The 26,309-nt window shown below is 34.8% G+C and overlaps 1 protein-coding gene across 1 annotated transcript; it reads right to left on the bottom strand.

The window, feature by feature from the left end:
* Nucleotides 1–15,988: 15,988 nt before the first annotated feature.
* Nucleotides 15,989–25,481, bottom strand: LOC116907104 (olfactory receptor 150-like). Its single transcript, XM_032910072.1, has 2 exons — nucleotides 25,440–25,481; nucleotides 15,989–16,930 (listed from the first exon to the last, which is right to left on the bottom strand). The coding sequence occupies exons 1-2, from the start codon at nucleotides 25,479–25,481 to the stop codon at nucleotides 15,989–15,991; spliced, it is 984 nt and encodes a 327-aa protein (XP_032765963.1).
* Nucleotides 25,482–26,309: the final 828 nt, after the last annotated feature.

The following is a 26,309-nucleotide window of genomic DNA, read 5'->3' as shown; positions in this document are numbered from 1 at the left end:
AAGAACAAGAACAAGAACAAGAACAAGAACAAGAACAAGAACAAGAACAAGAACAAGAACAAGAACAAGAACAAGAACAAGAACAAGATTGAATCCCATGCATTTTTATCAGATCACCATGGACTAAGGCTGGTCTTTAATATCAATAGAGATGACAGAAAGCCCACACACACATGGAAGCTGAACAATGTTCTATTCAGTGATAATTTAGTCAAGGATGAAATAAACAAAGAAATTAAGGACATTTAGAGTTTAATAAAAATGAAGGCAAAACATACCCAAACTTATTGGACACAATGAAAGCAGTGCTAAGAGGAAATCTCATAGTTCTGAGTGAATCAAAAAAGAAATAGGTGAGAGCATACACTAGCACCTTGACATCACACCTGAAAGCTGAAAGCTCTAGAACAAAAGAAGGGAATACACTGAAGAAGAATAGAAGGCAGGAAGAAATCAAACTCAGTGCTGAAATCTACTACTGTAGGAACAAAAAAGTATACAAAGAATCAACCAAAACCAGGAGCTGGTTCATTGAGAAAATCAACAAGATAGATAAACCCTTAGCCATTCTAATAGGGGGTAGAGAGACTGTATCCATCCAAATTAACAAAATCAGAAATGAAAAAGGAGACATAACAACAGAAACCAAGGAGATTAAAATATTTATTTAAATATTTATTTAATATTAAGATTTAATATTTATTTAACTTATTTAATATTTAAAAATCATTTCTAATTATAAATGAAGAGATGAGACTAGCTCTTTGTTAATTACAATGTTCTGTATCAAAATTCTACTTAATATATAAAAAAATTTGAAGAAACATGTCAATGGTCATCATCAAATGGCAGAAGATGAAAGAAAAAAACCATTAAACTTATTAGTAGTTTAATACAAAGTATAATTTATTTATATATACATTAAATAAAAGAAATATATCATTGTACTTAGAATTGCAAAGTTGTGTGGAAGGGAATTAAAGAGATACAGAAAAAGAAAGGCATTCCCATTCATGAATCAATGAAAATAACTTGTGACAATAGATATGCTTTCCAGATCTTTTTAAAACTCAATTATGTACTTACCAAATATGTGATATTTTTAATTTGATTTACATATATATATGTCATTATATCATCATTCAAACTATGTGATCCACAAAAATCAGAACTAACTTGAAACAGGATAATGGAGCCCTTAAACTCTTTCCTCTTGAATTTTACTACAATGTAGTAATAATCTGCATCATATGCTTAAGTCACAAATGTAGGTGGGCCAATCAAAATGGAACACATCTGATATCCCAGAATGCATATATATATGTGCGCTTGGGTGTGAGGCTTTTATTATAAATACATATGAAAATACTTTTTATTTCATGGCATTGGTGTAAATTTGTGCTTGCTATTTAATATGAAAGCCTTTTAGACACCATTAAATAAAAAAAACCTGAATTACTTTAAAGAATGAAAATTTTATAACATGCTACACTTTACTATATGTGTTATAAAAGTTTAAACTAAATTAGAGCACTGAAATAGCCTGATCAGACAAAAGATTCTCTCACAGTCTGGCACATTTTCACCTGCATAGAACACTTACCATCTACTGTCTTCCTGTTGTGTACCTTGTGATTTATTTCAAATATCCAGTTTTTCTCAACATTGGGACATTTCTGTAAAATACAATCAACTATTGTCTTTACCACTAGTTATATTATCACAGGGTGTGTTCATCCTTCCAATCCAAAAATAAAGAAAACTAAAAACTTTCTAGCTATCAATACAATAAAAGTTAAGTACAGAAGGCAGATACATAATCTAAAGCCTTTCTTCTGTGTCTTCTATCTGAGACAGTTCACTCTCAGCAATTAAGCACCATGACAGAGAAGGCTTCTGCATTTCATTTTCCCAACCTTGACACATGAGCCAAATCAACTTCTTCTGTTCATTACATACTAGCTATCATACAATGTCATAGTCTGTCATTCCAGCACAAAGCATATTAACACATAGTAAAACATGTGCTTCCATAGTTCCCACTGATCCCACTGGCCATCTGACTAATTTCCTCTGTTCCCTGACTCTGGAAAGGAAGTCCTGGAAAATAAAGGTTCTTAACCCAAAAGCTCCATTATGTCTTACCGTGACACCATACACTTGACACTAGCCATCAGTGTCTGGCCCAATTGAATAAATTCCCCCGAAGTCATAGATTCTTCTGCTTCCTGTTCCTTTAAAAACTCCTTCATATTTCGATGCCTTTGACCTTGGTGGACATTCTCAAACAGCCTCGCCTATGTCAGTTGTCCTATTCTCCCTTTAGCTGATACATTGCGTCATCAGTCTTGCTTTTCTCTTAGTGTTACTGGAGCAGAAATCACATACAACAGCCTCTAATACTTAATATTTATAATTTGTCCAGGTTGTGCATATCCAGAAAGTCATGACACCACAATAATGAAGGTGATGATTTATGTAACATCCTCCAAAGTTTCCTCATGGACTGTTACAGTTTATGTGTGTTCAGAATGCTTAACTTGATACCTCCACTTTTAGTTTGACTGTACAAATAAATGGCACTCTACACTATTTTGAACAGAATATATTTTTAATTTATCTTTAGTAAGATAACTTTAGGAAGATTTTATATTTATCAATTCTTCTTGTCTCTCTGCCTTTCACCCCGTGGTAAGAATTTTTGTATTGTTTCCTATAGATTTTACTATAATACTTATCACATTTAAGTACAATGATTCAGTATCTTTCCTTTTGTCCCTGGATTCATTCAGTTTGTATAATATCTAACATGTTTGCCCATGTTGATTCTGAATATAAAATTTCCTTTGGAGAATGAAACAGAGTTATGTTATTTAAAAAGTAATTACTTTTAAATAAAGCTACACAATAATGATGAAATCACTAAAATACATCTAGACTTTTAACTTTTATTATACTTCAAAGATTTATCTAGAAACTATTTAAATAATTCTGTACTATCTTGCCGTAACCTTTGCTAAATCTCCACGAACATCCTTTGTGTTATGCTTTGCGTATTAAAACTCAGGAAAATACATCATAGTTATATGAACCCAGGAAACATTAAAAACATATCTTAGAGTTAAAATATTGTCTTTGAAAAATAGCATTTTATGAAGTGGTTAGCTGAAAAATCATATGCAAAACTATTGTAACATTTATAGAAAAGTGTAACAAATGCTCGCAGGATGACGCTGCTTCTAGAAGCTATTAATTGGATGTGAATGTGAATGTAGAGTAGGAATCATTCAATAGTGATAAACTAAAATGATGTTTTAGGGGTTGAATGATAAGGATGCATCACACAGAGCCTTCTCTACAGTCTAGAAAGAGCCTACTACAGTCTAGAAGGATAGAGGAAGATAGACCGTTTGATATCATACTATGCAAAAATCAAGTGTTAAAATAACAGTTTTCATGCTCAATATTATGGATGTACAAAAATTATCAAAATATTTAAAACTTTACATGTTTGATTAAAATGAACAAATCGTCTTAATGATGGAAGAAAAATGTCATAAAATAAAGTTACCTTATGACTTGTACGAAATGGGGGGCATGGCTTAGGTAGAGTATTATAATCTAAACATATCCAGGCAAATTGAATGATTATATTAAAGTTAGTTATACTCAGTTTCTGTTTGACCAATAGTACAATTAGGGAGTGTATTTATTGTTACCTCAGATACAGTACAGCAAATTAAATAAGCTTATCATTAACATTAAGTCAACTTAACCATTAAACAAGCCTGGGATAATGTTAGGTTTATAATTTTTCCTGCATTCTCATATATCTCTTCAAAATATGAGTGACCATTATTAATTACATTCCTAATATCTAGAGACTGGATCTCGGAATGTCTTTCTCATTCCTATGTGGAATGGTATAAGAGAAACTGAATTGGATCCTTACCTTTTTTCTACTTGGGAACCTTTGTCCCAATTTTGTGTAAACTTTAGAGGCAGTGAACTTCACATAAAATAACTCTGTAGTAGGTAATAATAGTTCAAAAATAACTCCCCCACTTTCTTTACTCAGAGTCTGATCAGGACACAGATTTCAAATTTTAAGTGGTTCACATATTACAAGTCAAGTGCCTTAATTCATATGCTAATTTCTCAAACCAGTTAGTGAAGTTTTGATATATAACAGTTGATATTATATATATGAAACACACACATAATGAAAATCTCTTGAGTCCCTATCATTAGTGTGAGCTGCATAGAATGACAGGGCTGGGAGAGCTAAGAGCAATTAAAATTTCTTTCATTCCCCCTGTGACACTCTTATCTCCCTATTGTGTGATTCTCTTCGTTTTAAAATACTAAACCTTGGTGGGTTTGCCTGTATGAAGCATATATGACAATGGTTTTCAAAATAATTTCCGAAGTACTTTAAACCATATCAGTGTGTGTGTCTGTTTATTTAAGCGTGGGGAAATAATAATTTGTAATTTTTATTAAATACATTCCTTTCATGGTTATTTAGTGTTCATAGAAGGCTTCATACCAATACTGTTCTAACTATCCACAAAATAGAAACAGAAGGAGCACTACCCAATTCCTTCTATAAAGCCACAGTTAACTGTTATGCCTAAACCACACAAAGACCCAACAAAGGAAGAGAACGTCAGACCAATTTCCCTTGTGAATATTGATGCAAGAATACTCAATAGAATTCTTGCAAACCGAATCCAAGAACACATCAAAACAATCATCTTCCATGATCATGTAGGCTTCATCCCAGGGATGCAGAGATGGTTCAATATACAGAAATCCATCAACATAATCCACTATATAAACAAAGTCAAAGAACAAATCCACATGATCATCACATTGAATGTTGAGAAAACATTTAACAAAGTTCAGTATCCCTTCATGTTAAAAGTCTTGAAAAGATCAAGAGTTCAAGGCCCATACTAAACATAGTAAAAGCAATACTCAGCAAAACAGTAGGCCAAATCAAACTAAATGGAGAATAATTTGAAGCAATTCAACTAAAATCAGGTACTAGACAAGGCTGCCCACTCTCTCCCTACTTATAAAATACAGTACTATATGTCCTAGCCAGAGCAATCAGACAACAAAAGGTCAAAGGGATATAAACTGGAAAGGAAGAAGTCAAAATATCACTATTTGCTGCTGATATGATAGTATACTTGTTACTCCAAAAGTTCTACCAGAGAACTACTAAGCCTGATAAACAACTTGAGCAAAGTGGGTAGGTATAAAATTAGCTCAAACAAATCAGTAGCCTTCTTCAACTCAAAGGATAATCAGGCTGAGAAAGAAATTAGGGAAACTACACCCTATACAATAGTCACAAATAACATAATATAGCTCAGCTCTAACCCAGCAACTGAAAGATCTTTATTACAAGTCTCTGAAGAAAGATATTGAAGAGCTCAGAAGATGGAAAGATCTCCCATGCTCATGGATTGGCAGGATTAATATAGTAAAAATGACCATTTTGACAAAAGCAATCTACAGATTCAATCTACAGATTTAATTCAATCCTCATCAAAATTCCAACCCAATTTTTTTATAGAGTTAGAAAGAGCAATTTGCAAATTCATTTGGTATAACAAAAAAACTAGGATAAACTAGTATAGGGAAAACTATACTCAACAATAAAAGAACTTCTGGGGGAATCACCATCCCTGACCTCAAGCAGTATTACAGAGCAAAGTCATAAAAACTGTATGGTATTGGTACAGAGAAAAGCAGGTAGATCAGTCGAATAGAATTGAAGACACAGAATGAACCCACACACCTATGGTGAATTGATCTTTGACAAAGGAGGTAAAAACATCCAATGGAAAAAAGATATCATTTTCAACAAATGGTGCTGGTCAGCATGTAGAAGAATGCAAATGGAACAAGGACCTCCACATCAAACCAGATACACTCAAACTGATAGAAGAAAAATGGGGAAGAGCCTCAAATGCATGGATACTGAAAATTTATGAGCAAAACACCAGTAGCTTATGCTCTAAGATCAAGAATCGACAAATGGGACCTCATAAAACTACAAAACTTATGTAAGGCAAAGGACACTGTCATTAGGACAAAACAGCAACCAACAGATTGGGAAAAGATCTTTACCAATCCTACATCTGATAGAAGGCTGATATCCAATATATACAAAGAACTAAAGAAGTTAGATTCCAGAGGTCCAAATAACCTTATTAAAATGGAGTATAGAGCTAAACAAAGTATTCTCAGCTGAGAAATATCAAATGGCTGAGAAGTACTTTAAGAAATGTTCAACATCCTTAGTCATCAGGGAAATGCAAATCATAACAACCCTGAGATTCCACCTCACACCAGTCAGAATGGCTAAGATAAAAAACTCAAGTGACAACAGATGCTGGCGAGGATTTGAAGAAAGGGGAACACTCCACCATTGTTGATGGGATTTCAAGCTGGAACGGCTACTCTATAAATCAGTCTGGAAGTTCCTCAGAAAATTGGACATTCTACTACCTGAGGACCCAGCTATACCTCTCCTGGGAATATACCCAAACGATACTTTAACATACAACAAAGACACATGCTCCACTATGTTTTTAGCAGACATTTATAATAGCCAGAAGCTGGAAAGGACCCAGATGCCCTTTAGCAGAGGAATGGATACAGAAAATGAGGTACATCTACACAATGGAGTACTACTCAGCTATCAAAAAAACTTCTTGAAATTCATAGGCAAATGGGTGGAACTAGAAAATATCATCCTGAGTGAGGTAACCCAATCACAAAAAATGCACATGGTATGCACTCACTGATAAGTGGATATTAGCCCCAAAGCTTGAATTAAGTAAAATACAATCCACAGACATAAAGGTAGAAAAGAAGGATTCCCAAAGTGCAGATGCTTCAGTCCTTCTTAAAAAGGGGGAACAAAAAATTCATAGGAGGGGATGTGGAGACAAAGTTTGGAGCAGAGACTGAAGGAATGGTCATTTAGAGCCTGCCCCACCTGGTAATTCATCCTGTATATATACTGCCACCCAAACTAGACAATATTGATGAAGGCAAGGTGTGCATGCTGACAGGAGCCAGATATAGCCATCTCCTCAGAGGCTCAGCTAGAGCGTGATAAGTACAGAGGAGAATGCTATCAGTGAACCATTAAACTGAGAATGGGTTCTCTGTTGGAGGAATTAGAAAAAGGATTGAAAGAGCTGAAGGGGCTTGCAAACCCATAAGAATAATATCAACCAACCAGAGCCCCCAGAGACCAAACCACTACCCAAAGACTACACATGGACAAACTCATGGCTCCAGCTGCTTATGTAGCAGAGGATGACCTTGTTGTGCACCCGTGGGAGGAGAAACCCTTGGTCCTGCCAAGACTGAACCCCAAGTATAGGGGAATGTCAGGGCGAGGAGTTGTGAAGTGGGGGTGATTGGGTTGGGGGAACACCATTATAGAAGAAGGAGAGGGAGCTGTGATGGGGAGCTTATGGATATGAAAATGGGAAAGTAAATAATATATGAAATGTAAATAAAAATATCTGATAAAAAGAGAAAGGTAAATTAAAAATATTAGCAGTGAGAATTTCTACAACAATCAATATGGTATGATTTTGTACAGAAAAATTCATGCAAATACAGATAATGTAAATATGCTTCCATTTTAAAGTTTGTATTTACATACATATACCCTAGTTTAGATAATTAGAAGCAATGATACCAAAGTAGCATGTAGCATACTGAACTCTTGTGGGTGAACTGAATGTGTAATATGTTCTCCATCAAGCGTCCATAAGGACTTTGTGAAAAATATGTTAATGGATAACAGTAGTTCTGGGCAAAGAAATTTGGATTTTTGAAATAGTATCATCAAAGTCAGGAAACAACATGATGCTAAAATAAACTGTTAGGATGTTTTCAAAGGGCCCATGCATGATAGAAAGGTGTTTGTTATATTCAAGAAGAAAACAGGTTCTGAAAAAAAGAAAAAAGAACTAGTAGTGGAATATAAATTATAATATAAATAATATCCACACATTTATGTTGACAGGAATCAGAGAAGGCCATTACCTGTTGGAAATGGCAGGAACAAAATGGAAAGGAGCTTAGTGTCTGCCTGGTGTATGGAAAGGGAAGTAGCTCTTGAACACATGTGGTTATGAGGCTTTAATTGATGTGTGTGTGTGTGTGTGTGTGTGTGTGTGTGTGTGTGTGTGTGTGTGCGTGTGTGTGTGTGTGTTTGGATTACCTCAGTCAAGATGATATTTGCTGGCTCCATCCATTTGCCTAAGAATTTCGTGAAGTCATTGTTTTTAATAGCTGAGTAGTTTTCCATTGTGTAAATATATCACATTTTCTGTATCCATTACTGGGCTGAAGGACATGTGGATTTGGTCTAGCTTCGGCCTGATTTCCAGAGTGGTTGTAGTAGCTTGCAATCCCACCAAAAACGGAGGAATCTTCCTCGTTCTCCACATCCTCACCAGCCTCTAATGTCACCTGTTTTTTTGATATTAGCCATCCTAACTGGTGTGAGGTAGAATCTCAGAGTTGTTTTGATTTACATTTCCCTGATGACTAAGGATTTTGAACATTTCTTTAGGTGCCTCTTAGCCAGTCCATATTCCTCAGTTGGGAATTCTTTGTTTATGTCTGTAGACCATTTTTAAAAGGATTATTTGATTCTCTGGAGTATAACTTCTTGTATATGTTGGATACTAGCCCTGTAAAAGATGTAGGATTGGTAAAGATCTTTATCCATTCTATTGGTTGCAATTTTGTCCTATTGACAGTGTCCTTTACCTTATAGAAGCTGTGCAATTTTTTGAGGTCCCATCTGTCGATTCCTGATCTTAGAGTATAAGCCAGTGGTGTTCTATTCACAAAATTTTCCCATGTGCCCATGTGTTTGAGGCTCTTACCTACTTTCTCTTCTAATTAGATTCAGTATATTTGGCTTTATGTGGAGGGCCTTGATCCACTTGGACTTGAACTTTGTACAAGATGATAAGAATAGATTGATGGGCATTCTTCTACATGTTAACTGCCAATTGAAATAACACCATTTATTCAAAATGCTGTCTTTTTTCCACTGGATCATTTTAGCTACTTTGTAAAAGATCAAGTGACCATAGGTGTGTGGGTTCATTTCTGGATCTTCAATTCTATTCCCTTGGTCTACTTGCCTGTCTCTCTGCCAATAACATAAAGGATCTTTTTTAAATCACTGTTGCTCTGTAATACAGCTTGAGTTAGGGTGGGTCATTCCTCCCCCCCCAGAAATTCTTTTCTTGTTGGGAAATGTTTTTACTGTCTTGGGTTTTTTGTTATTCCAAATGAATTTGCAAGTTGCTCTTTGTGATTCTGTGAAGAATTGACTTGGGATTTTGATGGGGATTATATTGAGTCTGCAGATTGCTTTCAGCAAGAAATATTCACAATATTAATCCTGCCAATTTATGAGCATGGGAGATCTTTCCATCTTCTGAGATCTTCTTCAGGTTCTTTCTACAGAGACTTGAAGTTCTTGTCATACGATCTTTCACTTGCTTGTTTAGAGTCACACCGAAGTATTTTTTGTTATTTGTGACTATTGTGACTATTGTGTGTCATTTCCCTATTTTCTTTCTCAGCCTGTTTATCCTTTGAATAGAGGAAGGCTACTGATTTCTTTGAGTTAGTTTCATTCCCAGCCACATTGCTGAAGTTGTTTGTCAGCTGTAGGAGTTCTTTGGTGGAACTTTTGGGATCACTTAACTATCCTATCATATCATCTGTGAATAGTGATATTTTGACTTCTTTTCCAATTTCTATCCCTTTGCCTTCTTCTTGTTGTCTAATTGCTCTGCTTAGGACTTCAAGTAGTATATTGAATAGGTAAGGGGAGAGTGGGCAGCCTTGTGTAGTCCCTGATTTTAGTGGGATTGCTTTAAATGTCTCTTCATATAGCTGGATATTGGCTACTGGTTTGCTGCATATACCTTTTACTATGTTTATGTATAGGCCTTGAATTCCTGATCTTTCCAAGACTTTTATCATGAACAAGTATTGAATTCTGTCAAATCCTTTCTCAGCATCTAATGAGGTGATCATGTGGTTTATTTGTTTGAGTTTGTTTAAATAGTGGATTACATTGATGGATTTCCTTATATTGAACCATCCCTGCATTCCTGGGATGAAGCCTACTTGATCATGATGGATGATCATTTTGATGTGTTCTTGGATATGATTTGTGAGAATTTTATTGAGTAATTTTGCATTGATATTCATACGGGAAATTGGTCTGAGGTACTCTTCCATTGTTGGGTCTTTGTGTGGTTTAGTTATAAGTGTAATTGTGATTTCATGGAATGAATTGGATAGTGGTCCTTTTGTTTCTATTATGTGGAACAGTTTGAAGACTATTGGTACTAGGTCTTCTTTCAAGGTCTAATAGAATTCAGCACTAAACCAATCTCTCGCTGCCCTTTTTTTGGTTAGAAGACATTTAATGACTGCTTCTATTTCTTTTGGAGTCATGGGACTATTTAGACCATTTATCTGATCCTGATTGAAATTTGGTACCTGATATCTGCCTAGAAACTTGTCCATTTCATCCAAATTTTATAGTTTTGTTGAATATAGGCTTTTGTAGTAGTATCTGATAATATTTTTGGATTTCCTCAGTTTCTGTTATTATGTCTCCCTTTTCATTTCTGATTTTGTTAGTTTGGACATTGTCTCTGTGCTTTCTGGTTAATCTGGCTTTATTTTTTTTTTATCTTCTTGATTTTCTCAAAGAACCAGGTCCTGTTTCTTGGGATTGTTTCTTGGAAAAAATTTTCCACCCTTTTACTCTGAGGACATTTCTGGGTTTTTTTTTTTTTTTTTGTCATTAAGGTGTGTTTCCTGGATGCAAGAATATGCTGGCTCCTCTTCTTCTATCCTGTCTGTTAGTCTTTGTCTTTATACTGGGCATTTGAGTTCATTGATGTTGAGAGATTTTAGGCACCAATGATTGTTGTTTTCTATAATTTTTGTTGCTAGAGGTGTAATTGTGTTTGTGTAGCAATCTTCTTTTGGGTTGTTGAAAGAAGGTTATTTCTTGCTCTTTCTATGGTATAGTTTCCCTCCTTTTTCTGGAGTTTTCAATCCATTATCCTTTTGGGGGCTGGATTTGTGTAAACATATTGTCTAAATCTGGTTTTGTCAAAGACTACCTTGGTTTCTCCATATGGTAATTGAGAGTTTTTCTGGATTTGGTAGCCTGGACTGGCATTTGTGTTCTTTTAGGGTCTGTATGATATCTCCCCAGGATTTTTTGGCTTTTATAGTCTCTAGTGAGAAGTGTGGTGTAATTCTGATAGGTTTCCCTTGTTACTTGACTTTTTTCCCTTACTGCTTTTAATAATCTTTTTTTCCTTTGTGTATTTGATGTTTTGACTATTATGTGACAGGAGAAATTTCTTTTCCAGCCTAATATATTTTGAGTTCTGGAAGCTTCTTATATGCTTATGGGCATCTCTTTCTTTAGGTTAGAGGAGTTTTCTTTTATAATTTTGTTGAAGATATTTACTTGATCCTTTAATTTGGGAATCTTTGCTCTCTTGTATACCTATTATCCTTAGGTTTCCTCTTCTAATTGTGTCCTAGATTTCCTGGATATTTGGGGTTAGGAGTGCTTTGTGTTGTGAATTATCTTTGACTATTGTGTCAATGTTTTCTATGGTATCTTTGGCTCCTGAGATTCTCTCTTCTCTCTCCTGTATTCTGCCACTGATTCTTGCATCTATCACTTCTGATCTATTTCCTAGGTTTTCTCTCTCCAGGGTTGTCTCCCTTTGTGATTTCTTTATTGTTTCTATTTCCATTTTAGATCCTGGATTTTTTGTTCAATTTATTCACTGGTTTGGTTGTGTTTCCCTGTAAGTTTCTAAGGGATTTTTGTGTTTCCTTTTTAAGGGCTTCTACCTGCTTACCTGTGTTGTTCTGTATTTCTTTAAGGGTGCTTTTTATGTCTTTCTTAAAGTCTTCTAACATAATCATGTGATGTGATTTTAAATCTGAATCTTGCTGTATAGGTGTGTTGCAGTATCCAGGACTTGGTGTGGTTGGAGAAGTGGATTCTGATGATGTCAAGTGGCCTTGGTTTGTGTTGCTTAGGTTCTTGCACTTGCCTCTTGCCATCTGGTCATCTCTGGTGTTAGCTGGTCTTGTTGTCTCTGACAGTGGCTTGACTCTCCTGTAAGTCTGTGCACCAGCACTCTTGGGAAACTAGCTCTTTCCTAGGGGGATCAGGCACAGATCATGTGGCACAGATGGAAACTTGAAGGATCTTGTCCCAGACTGCTTTTTGGCTCCTGTGTCCTAAAGGATTCAGGTGGGTCCCTCAGAGCAGAAGTGGTAGTCTTACCTGTTCTCTCAGGAGTTCTGACACTCCTGGGAGACCAGCTCTCTCTCAGTGGGATCCAGGCATAGCGAGTTTTGGCACAGAGTCAGCTCTGGGTGAAGATGGAAACCAGAAGGATCCTGTCCCTTCACAATTCTTTAATAACCATTGTTCTTATAAGTAATGTGCCTACTTACACTGAGTTTTCCATTTTAATGATCATTGTGAATGTTAATCTCCATTATAACTACAATAACTATACTATCCAGTGTGTGTGTGTGTGTGTGTATGTTAATTATTCAACAATATCAAACAATACTTCTACCCAGTGAGAAATCATTTCTTGATTTTATACTTCAAGTCACATGCTACACATTATTGTCTTCTATATTTGCATGACTTTGCCCATTTTTTACCCTATGCAAGTGGGGTCATTCAGTGTTTCACCTTTTATTAACTGACATTTTACCTTTTATCAAGGTTGTTTCAAATAAGATTTACTTTGAAGAAGAAACCAAAATTGTATTCTTCCAAAGTGATTTAGTAATGACTCAGGACAATCATAGGATTTCTGAAACTTCCATAGACTTTCCTCTCATTATGACTTTACTAGGTTAATACAATGAAATATTATGATAATTCTGTATTAACTTATAAGATCATTGCTAATTCCTCACAGTTATTTTTATTCACATTACATGGTTTCTTGGTGCTTAAAACACAGAAAGAATATCTCATAGTTCTTGAAATATAAGTAACATATAAAGTTAGTTCTAGAATTATAAATGTCAAGATATTGGATTTCACCTTTTCTTGACAAAAGCATTCCATCAATAACAGAGAATTACAAAAATCTGTCAAGAATAAAAATAAATACTTGCATGATGATAGTGGTTCAAGAAGTTATTTAGCTGTGGATATGAGTGGGACACTAAAATATTTCTGAAATGCCTTGTTGCTTTTGAAGATGGAGAGATATATGATGTAGAGTATATTATATATGTAGAATGGTAACCTAGAAGGAGATGACAGGGTATACTGAAGGGTAAATGTAGTGATTGGCATGTCCAGAGCTGCACGGCTATTATGGTGCTAATAAAAAATACTCAAGAAAAGATTTCTAAAGTCATGTTTGGATAAGTACAAAGATGTCTATACAAAATTCAAAGTTTACAAGCAATAAAGCAATAGATTTTCATCTTTAAAATATATCCATCTACAAAAATCACCAAAGAATACAAATACATTTAAATGATTTATTAAAACAAGCAAAATATCTAAAATGAGTGAAACAAGATAATAATACCTGGTGAATTATGTTACTTTGAGGGTGTATTCTTTGACAGAAATTTATGAACAGAATTTATCCATGAAAATTGAATATGTATATTAAAGCTAACTACACATTATATCTACATGAATAACAATTCAAACAGAGATAGTCAGTCTTTCTATGTTATAAGAGAGGAGGCAGACATAGCTAATTATTAGTTTTTGTTTTTGTCATGAAAGAAGAGTATCATTAAACATACCTAGAAAATTTATTGCTTGAAATACGAAAAGGTAATTTCCAGCCTTCATGGCATTACTGAAGAATATGAATAATCGTGTTCAGCTACTGTGAGTCTATTCTGTTTTTCACACCCCCCCTCTGTGTGTGTGTGTGTCTGTCTGTCTCTGAAACAGTTTCTCTGTGTAGGCGCATATGATCTGGAACTTTCTCTATACATTATGGTGGTCTTGGACTCACAGATATCTGCCTGTCTCTGTCTCTGTTGGGAATACAATTATGTGCTACTGTCTACTGGTGAGCATATTCTTATAATTACTACAGACTAAGTTCATGATGGTCTGACACTTATTAAATGATATGGTGCTAGGAGAAATGGTATTTTTGGTTCACACTTTTCTCTATAGAAAGTTCTCTCTCAAATGTATTCTGTTCAATTGTCAAAACTGTTGAGTATATTGTACTGTTATGAGGTAAGTCACCCACATATCATATAACATAAAACAGCAATGGCAATGAAAGTATATATAGATAGTTTTGTGGGACAGTAAATAAGATAAGATGAAGACAAGTCAGGGCTTATAGAAAACCAAGGGTCTTTATTTGACTTTTCAAAAAGTGATCTGATTTTCTAGTTTCAGTGTTACTGGATGAGGGAAAGACAGCATGGCAAAGAGGCATTATCTTATATTTGAAGGCAACCTCAAGGCAAAGCCACCAGTAATCTGCGACAGCAACAGGATTCAGCTGAAATAACAGATGCAAGGCAATCAGGTTTAAAACAAACAAATGAACAAACAAAAGCTAAAACTAGGAAGAAGAACAAAGGCTCCAGCGCTGTGCTTCTGAACACACATTAATACAGTGAACAGGGGGCCCATATGTTACTTGGAAATCTCCACACTTGTCTCCTTAATGCATCTTGTTTAAAGACTTTGAAGCTTGCAGGAATCATGAAGTCTAGAAGTTTCTAATGCAATGTAGAAGTACCTTTATCTAGGATAATCTATATTAGGGAAAGACCAGAAAAGGTACACAGTTGCTATTAAAGTCTTCAGATATGTGAAAGATATATCCTTTTAGAATTGGTTATTTTCTTTATTTACATTTCAAATGTTATGGATGATGGGTCTTTCTGATGCGGATGATACTATTTGACAAAGAACTGAAGTTTCTGGTTTGTAGCTTAATTGGATGAAGGTTATGTAAAATAAAGTTTATTGTCATGTCAGGAACCAGAAGGGATAGTTAATTTAGGTGTATGAATATTACATGTAATGTGAGAGATAACTATTTTCCAGTTTTAAATTTTCTATACAAAATAGCACAATAGTGCACCAAAAGATCACTTCTAAAACTGATATCTAAATGTGGTCTTAGAAAATTCAGTAGTTACTTATATACAGAAAAGTAATATAGAACTTTCAGGAAACAGGAAACTTTGAGGAACAAAGATGATGGCAAAGTCCCCAAATTGGATCAGTAATTGTGGCAATAGTGTGCGTACATGTGTAGCTGTGTACAGTCTTATTTAATGAGTTCAGTATTATTTCTCTGAAGGCAGAACAACATTATTTCTAATGTGTTTTATAGTCCATAATATAGATATATAAGTCCAGGGAGATGTAAAAGGGATGATTTGGGTTTATTGAATTTTGCTAAGTCTACTTAATTTAGAGATCACATTTTCACATATGGCTGGTAATACACTAAATTGACAGGGCAGGATACACAAAAACAAGATAGAAGATAACTTTCTACCCCATGGATTTATTTCTTTAACAAGAAAGGAAAATATCTCCAGGAAAGAGCCATATTATATTCACATAAAGCATAATGAACTATAGGAAGACTTTTGGGAGTGTTTTGAAAAATATTTAAAGATGTGGTAGTTAAGGATGATAAACCCTGGGACATCTCAGAATTGCTTCTTATATGTTTCTAAATTGTTTTATCCAATTCTTCTTGACAAGTTTTTGGTAGGAGATAACTTTATATTAATGCAAATTTCAAGACTCAAAATATATTGTTGTTATCTAAAGGTATTTTAATAAAATTGTAGATATAAGAAATTTCTACTAAGGCAAAATATTATTTTACATATGAAATGTCTTCTTTTGAAACAACTTATTTAGAGCAAGTTTGACATCTTTATTCCTCAGGCTGTAGATCAAGGGATTCAGCATGGGCACAACAGTAGTGTAAAACACAGAAGACACTTTGCCTTGATCTTTCGAGCTAACTGATGATGGCTGAAAGTACATGAATCCCAGGGAACCAAAGAAGACAGCCACAGAAGAGAAGTGGGAACTGCATGTGCTAAAGGCTTTGAATCTGCTCTCAGTGGATTTGATGCGGATGATTCTGGCAATGATAAAGCTGTAAGAGCTCAAGATTGTCAGAGTTGGAACACAGAAATTAAGAGTACTGAGGCACAGAAGTACCGTCTCATTGACAAAAGTACTGGAGCAGGCAAGTTGAAACAATGGGAGAAGATCACAGAAGAAATGATTTACTACATTAGCCTTGCAGAACAGCACTTGTAGCATGCAAACAGTATGAATTGTGGCTTCAATGAAGCCTATGCTATACACGCCACCTATCATCCAGAAACAGACTTGGTAAGACATAGTGACATTATACCTCAAGGGGTTACAGATGGCAACATAGCGGTCAAATGCCATTGCAGAGAGCATGTAACACTCAGATATAACAAATGCTATGAAGCAGTAGAGCTGAGTCATGCATCCAGGATAGGAGATGATATTCTTCTCTGTCACAAAGTTCACCAGCATTTTGGGGATAATGACAGTGGAATAACAGAGGTCAATGAAGGACAGACCGCTGAGGAAGAAGTACATGGGTGTGTGCAGGTGGGAGCTGAGCAGGATCAGGATGATCATGCCCAGGTTTCCTAGCACTGTGAGCAGGTAAATTCCAAGAAAGAGGAGGAACAGGGGCAGCTGCAGCTCTGGTTTATCTGTTAATCCAGTGAGGATAAATTCAGTCACTCTGGAATGATTGCCTTCAGGCATTTCCTCCTGAATATTTTTTGTAAAAAGTGGGGAAAAGATGGTTTATCACTCTTCATTTGATTCTGAGTTAGAATATTTTTATTGAGTTTTCTTCTGCTTACAACAGCTCTTCATGGGTGTTAACATTAGAAGAGATAAACATGAGGCTTACAAATACATATCTAGTATATCTATATTTATCTGAATTTTATAAACCCACAGAAACAGCTATAATATTCTGTGGAGTTATCTAGAAATTTCTCATGTCTATCTTGTAAATATTGTTTTATATTAAAATATCAGCATCATCCAGGAAAACAAATAATACCTATGAAAAACTTTCACCATTAGTTAATGAATCTTAAGCAATCTTAAAATATTTATTTCATCTGTGGCAAGGAACTAAGGTTATCCGCAATCTCCATAATCAAGTCCCACCTGGAGAGAGCCGGTCTCAACAGAGTGCTGTCACATCGAAGTTCACAGGTGAGACCACCACTTTTGCTCCAATAACTGACCAAAGAGGGACATTCCAGGAGACCACTGCACACAGGAATCACAGAGTAGCCAGGAAGAGGAAATTACCGTTTCCATCAGCACCCGGTAGCTAACCCTGTGACACAGCTCTCCACATCCAAATCCTACCCAGAGAGAGGTGGTTTCACAGGAGTGCTGACACACATTAGATCACAGGCTCACAGGCTCACAGGAGGGAAAAGCTCCAGTCAGAGACATCAAGACCATCAAACACCAGAGACAACCAGATGGTGAGAGGCAAGTGCCAGGAACCTAAGCAACACAAATGAAGTCTACTTTGCCTCATCAGAAACAAGTTCTCCTACCACAGCAAGTCTTGGAAAGTCCAACACACCTGTAAATTAAAACTCAGATTTCAATTAAAATCTCATGATGATGTTAGAGGACTTTAAGAAGGACATAGATAACTCCCTTAAAGAAATACAGGACAATACAGGTAATTAGGTAGTAGCCCTTAAAGAAGAAAGACAAAAATCCCTTAAAGAGTTATAGGAAAACACAACCAAGCAGGTGAAGAAATTGAACAAAACCATCCAGTATCTAAGAATAAAAATAGAAACAATAAAGGAATCACAAAGGGAGACAACCTTGTATAGAAAACCTAGGAAAGAGATCAGAAATGACAGATGCAAGCATCACCATGAGAATGAAAGAGATAGAAGAGAGAATCTCAGGAGCAAAATACACCATAGAAACAGAACAGTCAAAGAAAATGTGCAATGCAAAAAGTTCCTAACTGAAAACATTCAGGAAATTAAGGACACAATGAAAAAAAAACAAATCTAAGGATTTTAGGTATAGAAAAAAGTGAAGATTCCCAAATTAAAAGTGGAGTAAATATCTTCCACAAAATTATAGAAGAAAACTTCCCTAACTGAAAGAAAAAGATGCCCATGAAGATACAAGAAGCCTACAGAACTTCAAATAGACTAGACCATAAAAGAAATTCCTCCTGTCACATAATAATCAAAACACCAAATGCACAAAACAAAAAAAGAATATTAAAAGCAGTAAGGGAAAAAGGGCAAGTGACATATAAATCACACCTTTCAGAATTACACCAGACTTCTTACCAGAGACCATGAAAGCCAGAAGATCCTGGGCAAATGTCATACAGAATCTAAGGGAACACAAATGCCAACCCAGGCTACTATATCCAGCAAAACTCTCAATTAATATATATGAAGAAACCAAGATATTTCATGACTAAAGCAAATTTACTCAATATCTTTATACAATACAGCCCTACAAAGGATAGTAAATGGAGAACTCCAACCCAAGAAGGGAAACTAGTTGCTAGATAAAGCAAGGAAGTAATCTTTTTTCAACAAACTGAAATTAAGATAGCCACACAAACATAATTCTTCATGTAACAATAAAAATAACCAGAATCTACAATCACTATTCCTTAATATTCTTGACATCGATGTTAAAAATTCCTCAATAAAAAGACATAGACTTACAAACTGGATAAGTAAAGTGAACCCTGCCTTTTGCTGCATATGGCAAACACACCTCAGTGACAAAGCAAGACACCACCTCAGAGTAAAAGACTAGAAGAAGGTATACCAAGCAAATTGCCCTGAGAAACATGCTGGAATTGCCACCCTGATATCCAATAAAGTCAACTTAAACCAAAAGTTATCAGAAAGATAGGGATGATGGTTCATACTTGACAAAGGTAAAATATACCAAGAAAAACTCTCAATTCTGAATATCTACACTCCAAATGCAAGGGCACCCACATTCATAAAAGAAACTTTACTAAGCTCAAAGAACACATTGCATGTCACACAATCATAGTGGGAGACTTCAACACCCCACTCTCATCAATGGACAGCTCATGGAACAGACACTAAACAGAGACACAGTTAGAGTAACAGAAGTTATTAACCATTAAAGGTTGTCTATAGACCATTTCATCCTAAAACAAAGAATATTTCTACTCAGCATGTCATGATGCCTTCCCCAAAACTGCCCATATAATTGGTCAGAAAACAGGCCTCAACAGATACAACAAGATTGAACTATAGGGGAACACCCTCATAGAAGCTGGAGGAGAGGGGATGAGATAGGGGGTTTCTGGAGAAGAAATTGAGAATGGGGATAATGTAAGTAAAAATATCCAATAGAAGAAAAGAAAGAATAAAAAGAAATAGGTGTCAAGACAGAAAAAAAAGAAGAAGATTGAAATAATCCCATGCATTTTTATCAGATCACCATGGACTAAGGCTGGTCTTCCATAACAACAGCGATGACAGAAAGCCCACACACACAAGGAAGCTGAACAATGTTCTATTCAGTGATAATTTAGTCAAGGGTGAAATAAACAAAGATTAATTAAGGACATTTAGAATTTAATAAAATGAAGGCAAAACATACCCAAACTTATTGCACACAATGAAAGCAGTGCTAGGAGGAAATCTCATAGCTCTGAGTGAATCCAAAAAGAAACAGGAGAGAGCATACACTAGCAGCTTGACAGCACACCTGAAAGCTGAAAGCTCTAGAACAAAGAGAAGGGAATACACTGAAGAGGAATAGAAGGCAGGGAGTAATCAAACTCAGTGCTGAAATCTACTAATGTAGGAAGAAAAAGAAGTATACAAAGAATCAACCAAAACCAGGAGCTGGCTCATTGAGAAAATCAACAAGATAGATAAACCCTTAGCCATTCTAATAGCGGGTAGAGAGACTGTATCCATCCAAATTAACACAATCAGAAATGTAAAGGGAGATATAACAGCATAAACCAAGGAGATTAAAATACATCTTTAGTCATAAGGGAAATGCAAATCAAAACAATCCTAAGATTCCACCTCACACCATCAGAATGGCTAAAATCAAAAACTCCAGTGATAGCAGATGCTGGGGAGGATGTGGAGAAAGAGGAACATTCCTCCATTGTTGGTGGGATTGCAGACTGTACAATATTTATTTAATATTAAGATTTAATATTTATTTAAGTTATTTAATATTTAAAAATCATTTCTAATTATAAATGAAGAGATGAGACTAGCTCATTGTTAATTACAATGTTCTGTATCAAAATTCTACTTAATATATAAAAAAATTTGGAGAAACATGTCAATGGTCATCATCAAATGGCAGAAGATGAAAGAAAAAACCATTAAACTTATTAGTAATTTAATACAAAGTATAATTTATTTATATATACATTAAATAAAAGAAATATATCATTGTACTTAGAATTGCAAAGTTGTGTGGAAGGGAATTAAAGAGATACAGAAAAAGAAAGGCATCCCCATTCATGAGTCAATGAAAATAGCTTTATGACAATAGATATACTTTCAAGATCTTTTTAAAACTCAATTATGTCCTTATCAAATATGTGCCAATTTTAATTTGATTTACATATACATACATCATTATATCCCTATTCAAATTATGTGACTCACAAAAATCAGAACTAACCTGAATCAGGATAATGGAGCCCTTAACCTCTTTCCATTTGAATTTCACTACAACATAGTAATAATCTACAGCGTGTGCTGCAGCCACGAGTATAGATGGGCCAATCAAAATGGAACATGTTTGACATCCCAGAATGCATATACATATGTGCACTTTGGGTGTGAGGGTTGTATTATAAATCAATATGAAAATTTTTTTACTTCATGGCATTGGAGTAAATTGGTGCTTTTTATTAATATGAAACCCTTTTAGACACCATCAAATCGAAAAACACTGTATTATGTTAAAGAATGAAAATTATATAACATGCTCCACTTTAATACATGTGTTGTAAAAGTTTGAACTAAATTAGAGCACTGAAATAGCCTGATCAGACAAAAGATTCTCTCACAGTCTGGTACTTTTTTACCTGCCCAGAACACTTTCCATCTACTGTCTTCTTTGTGTGTACCTTGTGGTTTATATCAAATGTCCAGGTTTTCTCAACACTGAAGCATTTCTGTAAAACACAGTCAACTGTTGTCTTCACCCACTAGTTATACTATCACAGGGTATGTTCATCCCTCCAATCCAAAAGTAAAGAAAGCTAAATACTTTCTAGCTATCAGCACAATAACAGTTAAGTACAGAAGGTAGGTACATAATCTAAAGCCTTCCTTCTGTGTCTTCTATCTGAGACAGTTCACCGTCAGCAATTAAGCACCATGACAGAGAAGGCATTTCAAGTTCCCAGCCTTGAAGCATGAGCCAAATCAACTTCTATTCACTACATACTAACTATCATACAATGTCATAGTCTGTCATTCCAGCTCAAAGCATATTAACACATAGTAAAACATGTGCTTCCATAGTTTCCACTGATCCTACTGGCCATCTGACTAATTTCCTCTGTTCCCTGACTCTGGAAAGGAAGTGCTGGAAAACAAAGGTTCTTACCCCCAAAGCTACATTATGTCTTACTGTGTCACTGTACACTTGACACTAGCCATCAGTGTCTGGCCCAACTGAATAAATTCCCTGAAGTCTGACATTTTCTCATAGATTCTTCTGCTTCCTGTACATTTAACAACACCTTCATATTTCGATGCCTGTGACCTTGGTGGACATTTCCAAACAGCCTCTCCTGTATCTTTCCTTTTGTCCCTGACTTCATTTAGTTTGTACAACATCTTCCATATTTACCCATGTTGATCCTAATTATAAGATTTCCTTTGGAGCATAAAACAAAATTGTATTATTAAAAAAGTAATTATTTTTAAATAAGACTACACAATAATGATGAAATCATTAAAATACATCTAGACTTTAACATTTTGTTGTGCTTTAAATATTTATATAGTAACTGTTGAAATAATTCTGCACTATGTTGACATAATTTTTGCAAAATCTCCATAAACATCTTTTGTGTATTACAAAGTTATGCTTTGTGTATGAAAGCTAAGGAAAATACCTCATAGTTGTATGAACCCAGGAAACATCAAAAACATCTTAGAGTTGGAAGACTGTCTTTGAAAAATGGCATTTTATGAAGTGGTTAGCTGATAATCATATGCAAAACTATTCTAACATTTATAGAATAAATGTAACAAATGCTTGCAGGATGACACTGCTTCTAGAAGATATTACTTGGATGTGAATGTGAATGTAGAGTAAGAATCATTCAATAATGATAAACTAAAATGATGTTTTAGGGGTTGAATGATAGGGATGCATCACACAGAGCCTTCTCTACAGTCTAGAAAGAGAGCCTACTACAGTCTAGAAGGATAGAGGAAGATAAACTGTTTGATTGCATACTATGCAAAATCAAGTGTTAAATTAGCAGTTTTCATGCTCAATATTATGGATGCACAAAAATTATCAAAATATTTAAGACTTTAAATGTTTTATTAAAATGAACAAGTTGTCTAAATGATGGAATAAATAGGAACATGAGGTAAAGTGTCACCTTATGACTTATGCTAAATTGGGCATATGGCTTAGATAGAGCATTATAAGCTAAACATATTCATGCAAATTGAATGATTATATTAAAGTTAGATATAGTCAGGTTCTGTTTGACCAACTGTACAAATAGGGAGTGTGTTCATTATGTTGCCTCAGATATAGTACAGCAAATTAGATAAGTTTTTCCTTAACATCAAACCAATTTAACCATTAAACAAGCCTGGGATAATGTTAGGTTTATACATTTTTTTCCTGCATTCTGATATGTCTTTTCAAAATATGAGTGACCATTATCAGCTACTTTCCTAGTATTTAGAAACTGGATCTCGAATGTCTTTCTCATTCCTATGTGGAATGGTATAGGAGAAATTGAATTGGATCCTTACCTTTTTACTCTTGGAAACCTTTGTTCCAGTTTAGTGTAATCTTTAAAGGCAGTGAACTTCACATAAAATAATTTTATATTATTCAAGGTAATAATAGTTCAAAATTAACTCCCCCACTTTCTTTATTCAGAGGATCAGGACACTATTTCAAATTTTAAATGGTTCACATATTATAAATCAAGTGCCTTGATTCATGTGCTAACTTCCCAAACCACTTAGTGGAACTTTAGTAACTTAGAAAACCATAACTTCAGTTAGAGAAGTTTTGATATATAAGAGCTGATTACAGATGTAAAACACACACATAATGAAAATCTCTCAAGAGTCCCTATTATTAGTGTGAGCTGCATAGAATGACAGGGCTGGGAGAGCTAAGAGCAATTAAAATTTCTTTCATTCCCCTTGTGACACTCTTATCTCCCTGTTGTGTGATTCTTTCAATTTTAAAGTACTAAATCCTGGTGGGTTTGCCTGTCTGAAGCATATATGACAATTGTTTTCAAAATAATTTCCGAAGTGCCTTAAGCCATATCAGAATGTTTCTGTTTATTTAAGGCTTAAGAAAATAATGGTTTGTAATTTTTATTAGATACATTCCTTTCATGGTTATTTAGTGTTTTCAAGGTATCTTAAGGGTTTTTGGTGAAAGGTCAAGCGAACATGTTGACTTAAGTAAATCTGGAAATGCATGAAGATTCAGGAATGAAAATGTAGTAATGACATTAGATTACATAATAAATTACTAGTGAAGGTGCTTTTTCATAGTTGATGGAAATTCTGAATGCTGTATAACTAGAAATGCATCAATGAAATAATTCACAGTGGAACTTTTTTTCCCAATTAGAGTGTTAAAGATAATCTATGCAGTTCATAGCATAAACTATGGGGTAGTAAATTGGATTATAAAATGTCTGCTTGACTGATGTTTAGCTCACTGTAAGCATACACATAAATTATTGAAACATGGTTGAAATTGTATCTACATAGAAGGTAAGTGTATAGACATGCCTTTTACTTCACTCTGCTTAGAGAAGTAGAAGCCATGACACCAGAGCAGTAATGAAGACATGTGCTTCCCTTCTTTAATAAAAATAACTAGCGTAGCCCAAAGGCATAAATAAGTCTGGACAAAAACTAGCAACACATTTGAATCATGTTTTATCATGGCAGGAAACAAAGAAATGGTGAATCAAAATGTTGAGTATGTAAGAGAGACATAGACTTAATAGAAAGGATTTTCATCAGTCAAAATGGATTGAACATGGTCATAAAATAAATATATCAGTAGTAGGAAATAATAAAAGAAAATAAGTAGTACTCATTAATACAGTTGGTCCACATACATGACAAGGGGTAGTGTACAGACCCAAAGAAGCCAGATCATTTATCTAAATGTTTTTCCTTCAAATAAATGAAGGACTTAGGACAATGAACTCATATATCCCTTATATGATCTTCTATCTCTATAATTATATTTTTGTTGTTTGTCTGGTTTTTCACTTACTTGTAATAAGAAAAGCAGTTACTTATAGCACACTGTATTCTTAACCAGAAACACTATATCATTGTTATACAACTGGCACCTAAACTATATTAATTGTCTATATATAATTATGTATTCATAGAAGCAGTCCATACTTGCCATTGTGTCATTGGCTTGGGACCATTGTTTTATTTTTCTACAAAAGATTTACTAAGTTACAAATCTCATATGAATGGTATAATGAAGTGTTTTTTCTTTCGAAGTGAATTTATTTGAGCTTAATGACTGTTATGTCTACTAGGAGCTCTAGTTATTATTGAAAATGGCAAGAAGTGTTACCAAGGATGAAATTAATTTTAGATGAATCATAGAACTATATGCAAATGCTAAAGCCTTAAAGATATTGTGGGAAAGCACAAGAGTAAATGATAATAATATTCCAGCTAGTGGTCCTTTGTAAATGAGATGCCAGAAATGGAGGTTGCTGTACAGGATATTACAGAACAAACAAATTATTTAAACAGAACAAAAATTATTTAAAATGTTTATTAGCCTCTTGAATGATAAAGACTATTGCTGTTGCTTTTGTTGCCAACAAAATTTTTTTCTTAAGACTCTATTGCTGAAGACACCAGACACTTTGGTCTTAAGTCAGAGACAGTAAAGTCATTGCTGACCTGAAAGTCTTCTTCCTACAGGCTATCTTTCATAGAGCCAGGGTGTACTGTGTGGACAGCTTGTATACTCTTTTAGTAGCTATTGTTTCTATTGTTGTATTAAACACCATGATTAAGAGTTAATTTTACCTTAAACTTAATTCCAATGTCTTGGGAAGGTCAGGAAATCCAGGCATGATGTCAGGGCAGGAACTTGGATAGGAACTAAAGCCATGGACGAATGCTACTTACTGGCTTTTTTCTTATGGCTTACTCAGTCTGCTTTTCCCTGGACCAATGTTTCATGGGTAAAATGACTCAAAAAGACCTGTACATTCCAAGCCAATAATTAATTAAGAAAATATATGACAGGTTTGCCTCAAAAGCCAATCTGGTGAGGGCATTTTCTCAATTGAGTTCCCACTTCCTTAATGACTCTAACTTGTGTCAGGTAGACATAAAACTAGACAGTATAGGGATAACGAGAATCAGTAGTCTGATCTAACAGTTAACTGTAATAGTAACTGGCATGGAAATATATGTCCCTAGGTTTCATAGTTGCATAGATATTAGGGGGTAACCAAGTATTGTCTGTTTAGATTTAAGACCTGTTATATAGGAGAAAACACATTCCTTGTTTTGATAATCTGTCCTAAAACACATTGTCAAAAACCCCATAGGGTCCAACAATAAACCTTATAATATTATTTTCTCAAAATAGAGAAAGTATCAAACTTCCATATAAATTCTTAACTCCATACCCATAGATTATTATGTTATCAGACCTCATTAGAGACATTTCTTTGTGTAGCAGGAGGCAGTTATCACAGAAACTCATGACATCCAAAAGTGCAGAAACTGTGTGTCTGTTCAGTGGTTAGGCACAAATGGAATTTCATCACAAACCTTCTACCAGAGCCTAAGGATTATCAAGAAAGAGATAGAAAAATGATTATAAG

The sequence above is a fragment of the Rattus rattus genome, chromosome 8 (assembly GCF_011064425.1).
Source record: "Rattus rattus isolate New Zealand chromosome 8, Rrattus_CSIRO_v1, whole genome shotgun sequence".
Classification (NCBI taxonomy): domain Eukaryota; kingdom Metazoa; phylum Chordata; class Mammalia; order Rodentia; family Muridae; genus Rattus; species Rattus rattus.
Note: the sequence above shows the minus strand (reverse complement) of the source record. Positions and strands in the feature narration are given on the sequence as shown.

Bases quoted from the DNA above. Each gene is read 5' to 3' on its own strand.
- LOC116907104 (XM_032910072.1), bottom strand. From the start codon at position 25,481: ATGGTGTTTAATACAACAATAGAAACAATAGCTACTAAAAGA. The intron at 16,931-25,439 runs GTATACAAGCTG...AATATTCAGGAG, and splicing joins AAACAATAGCTACTAAAAGA to GAAATGCCTGAAGGCAATCA.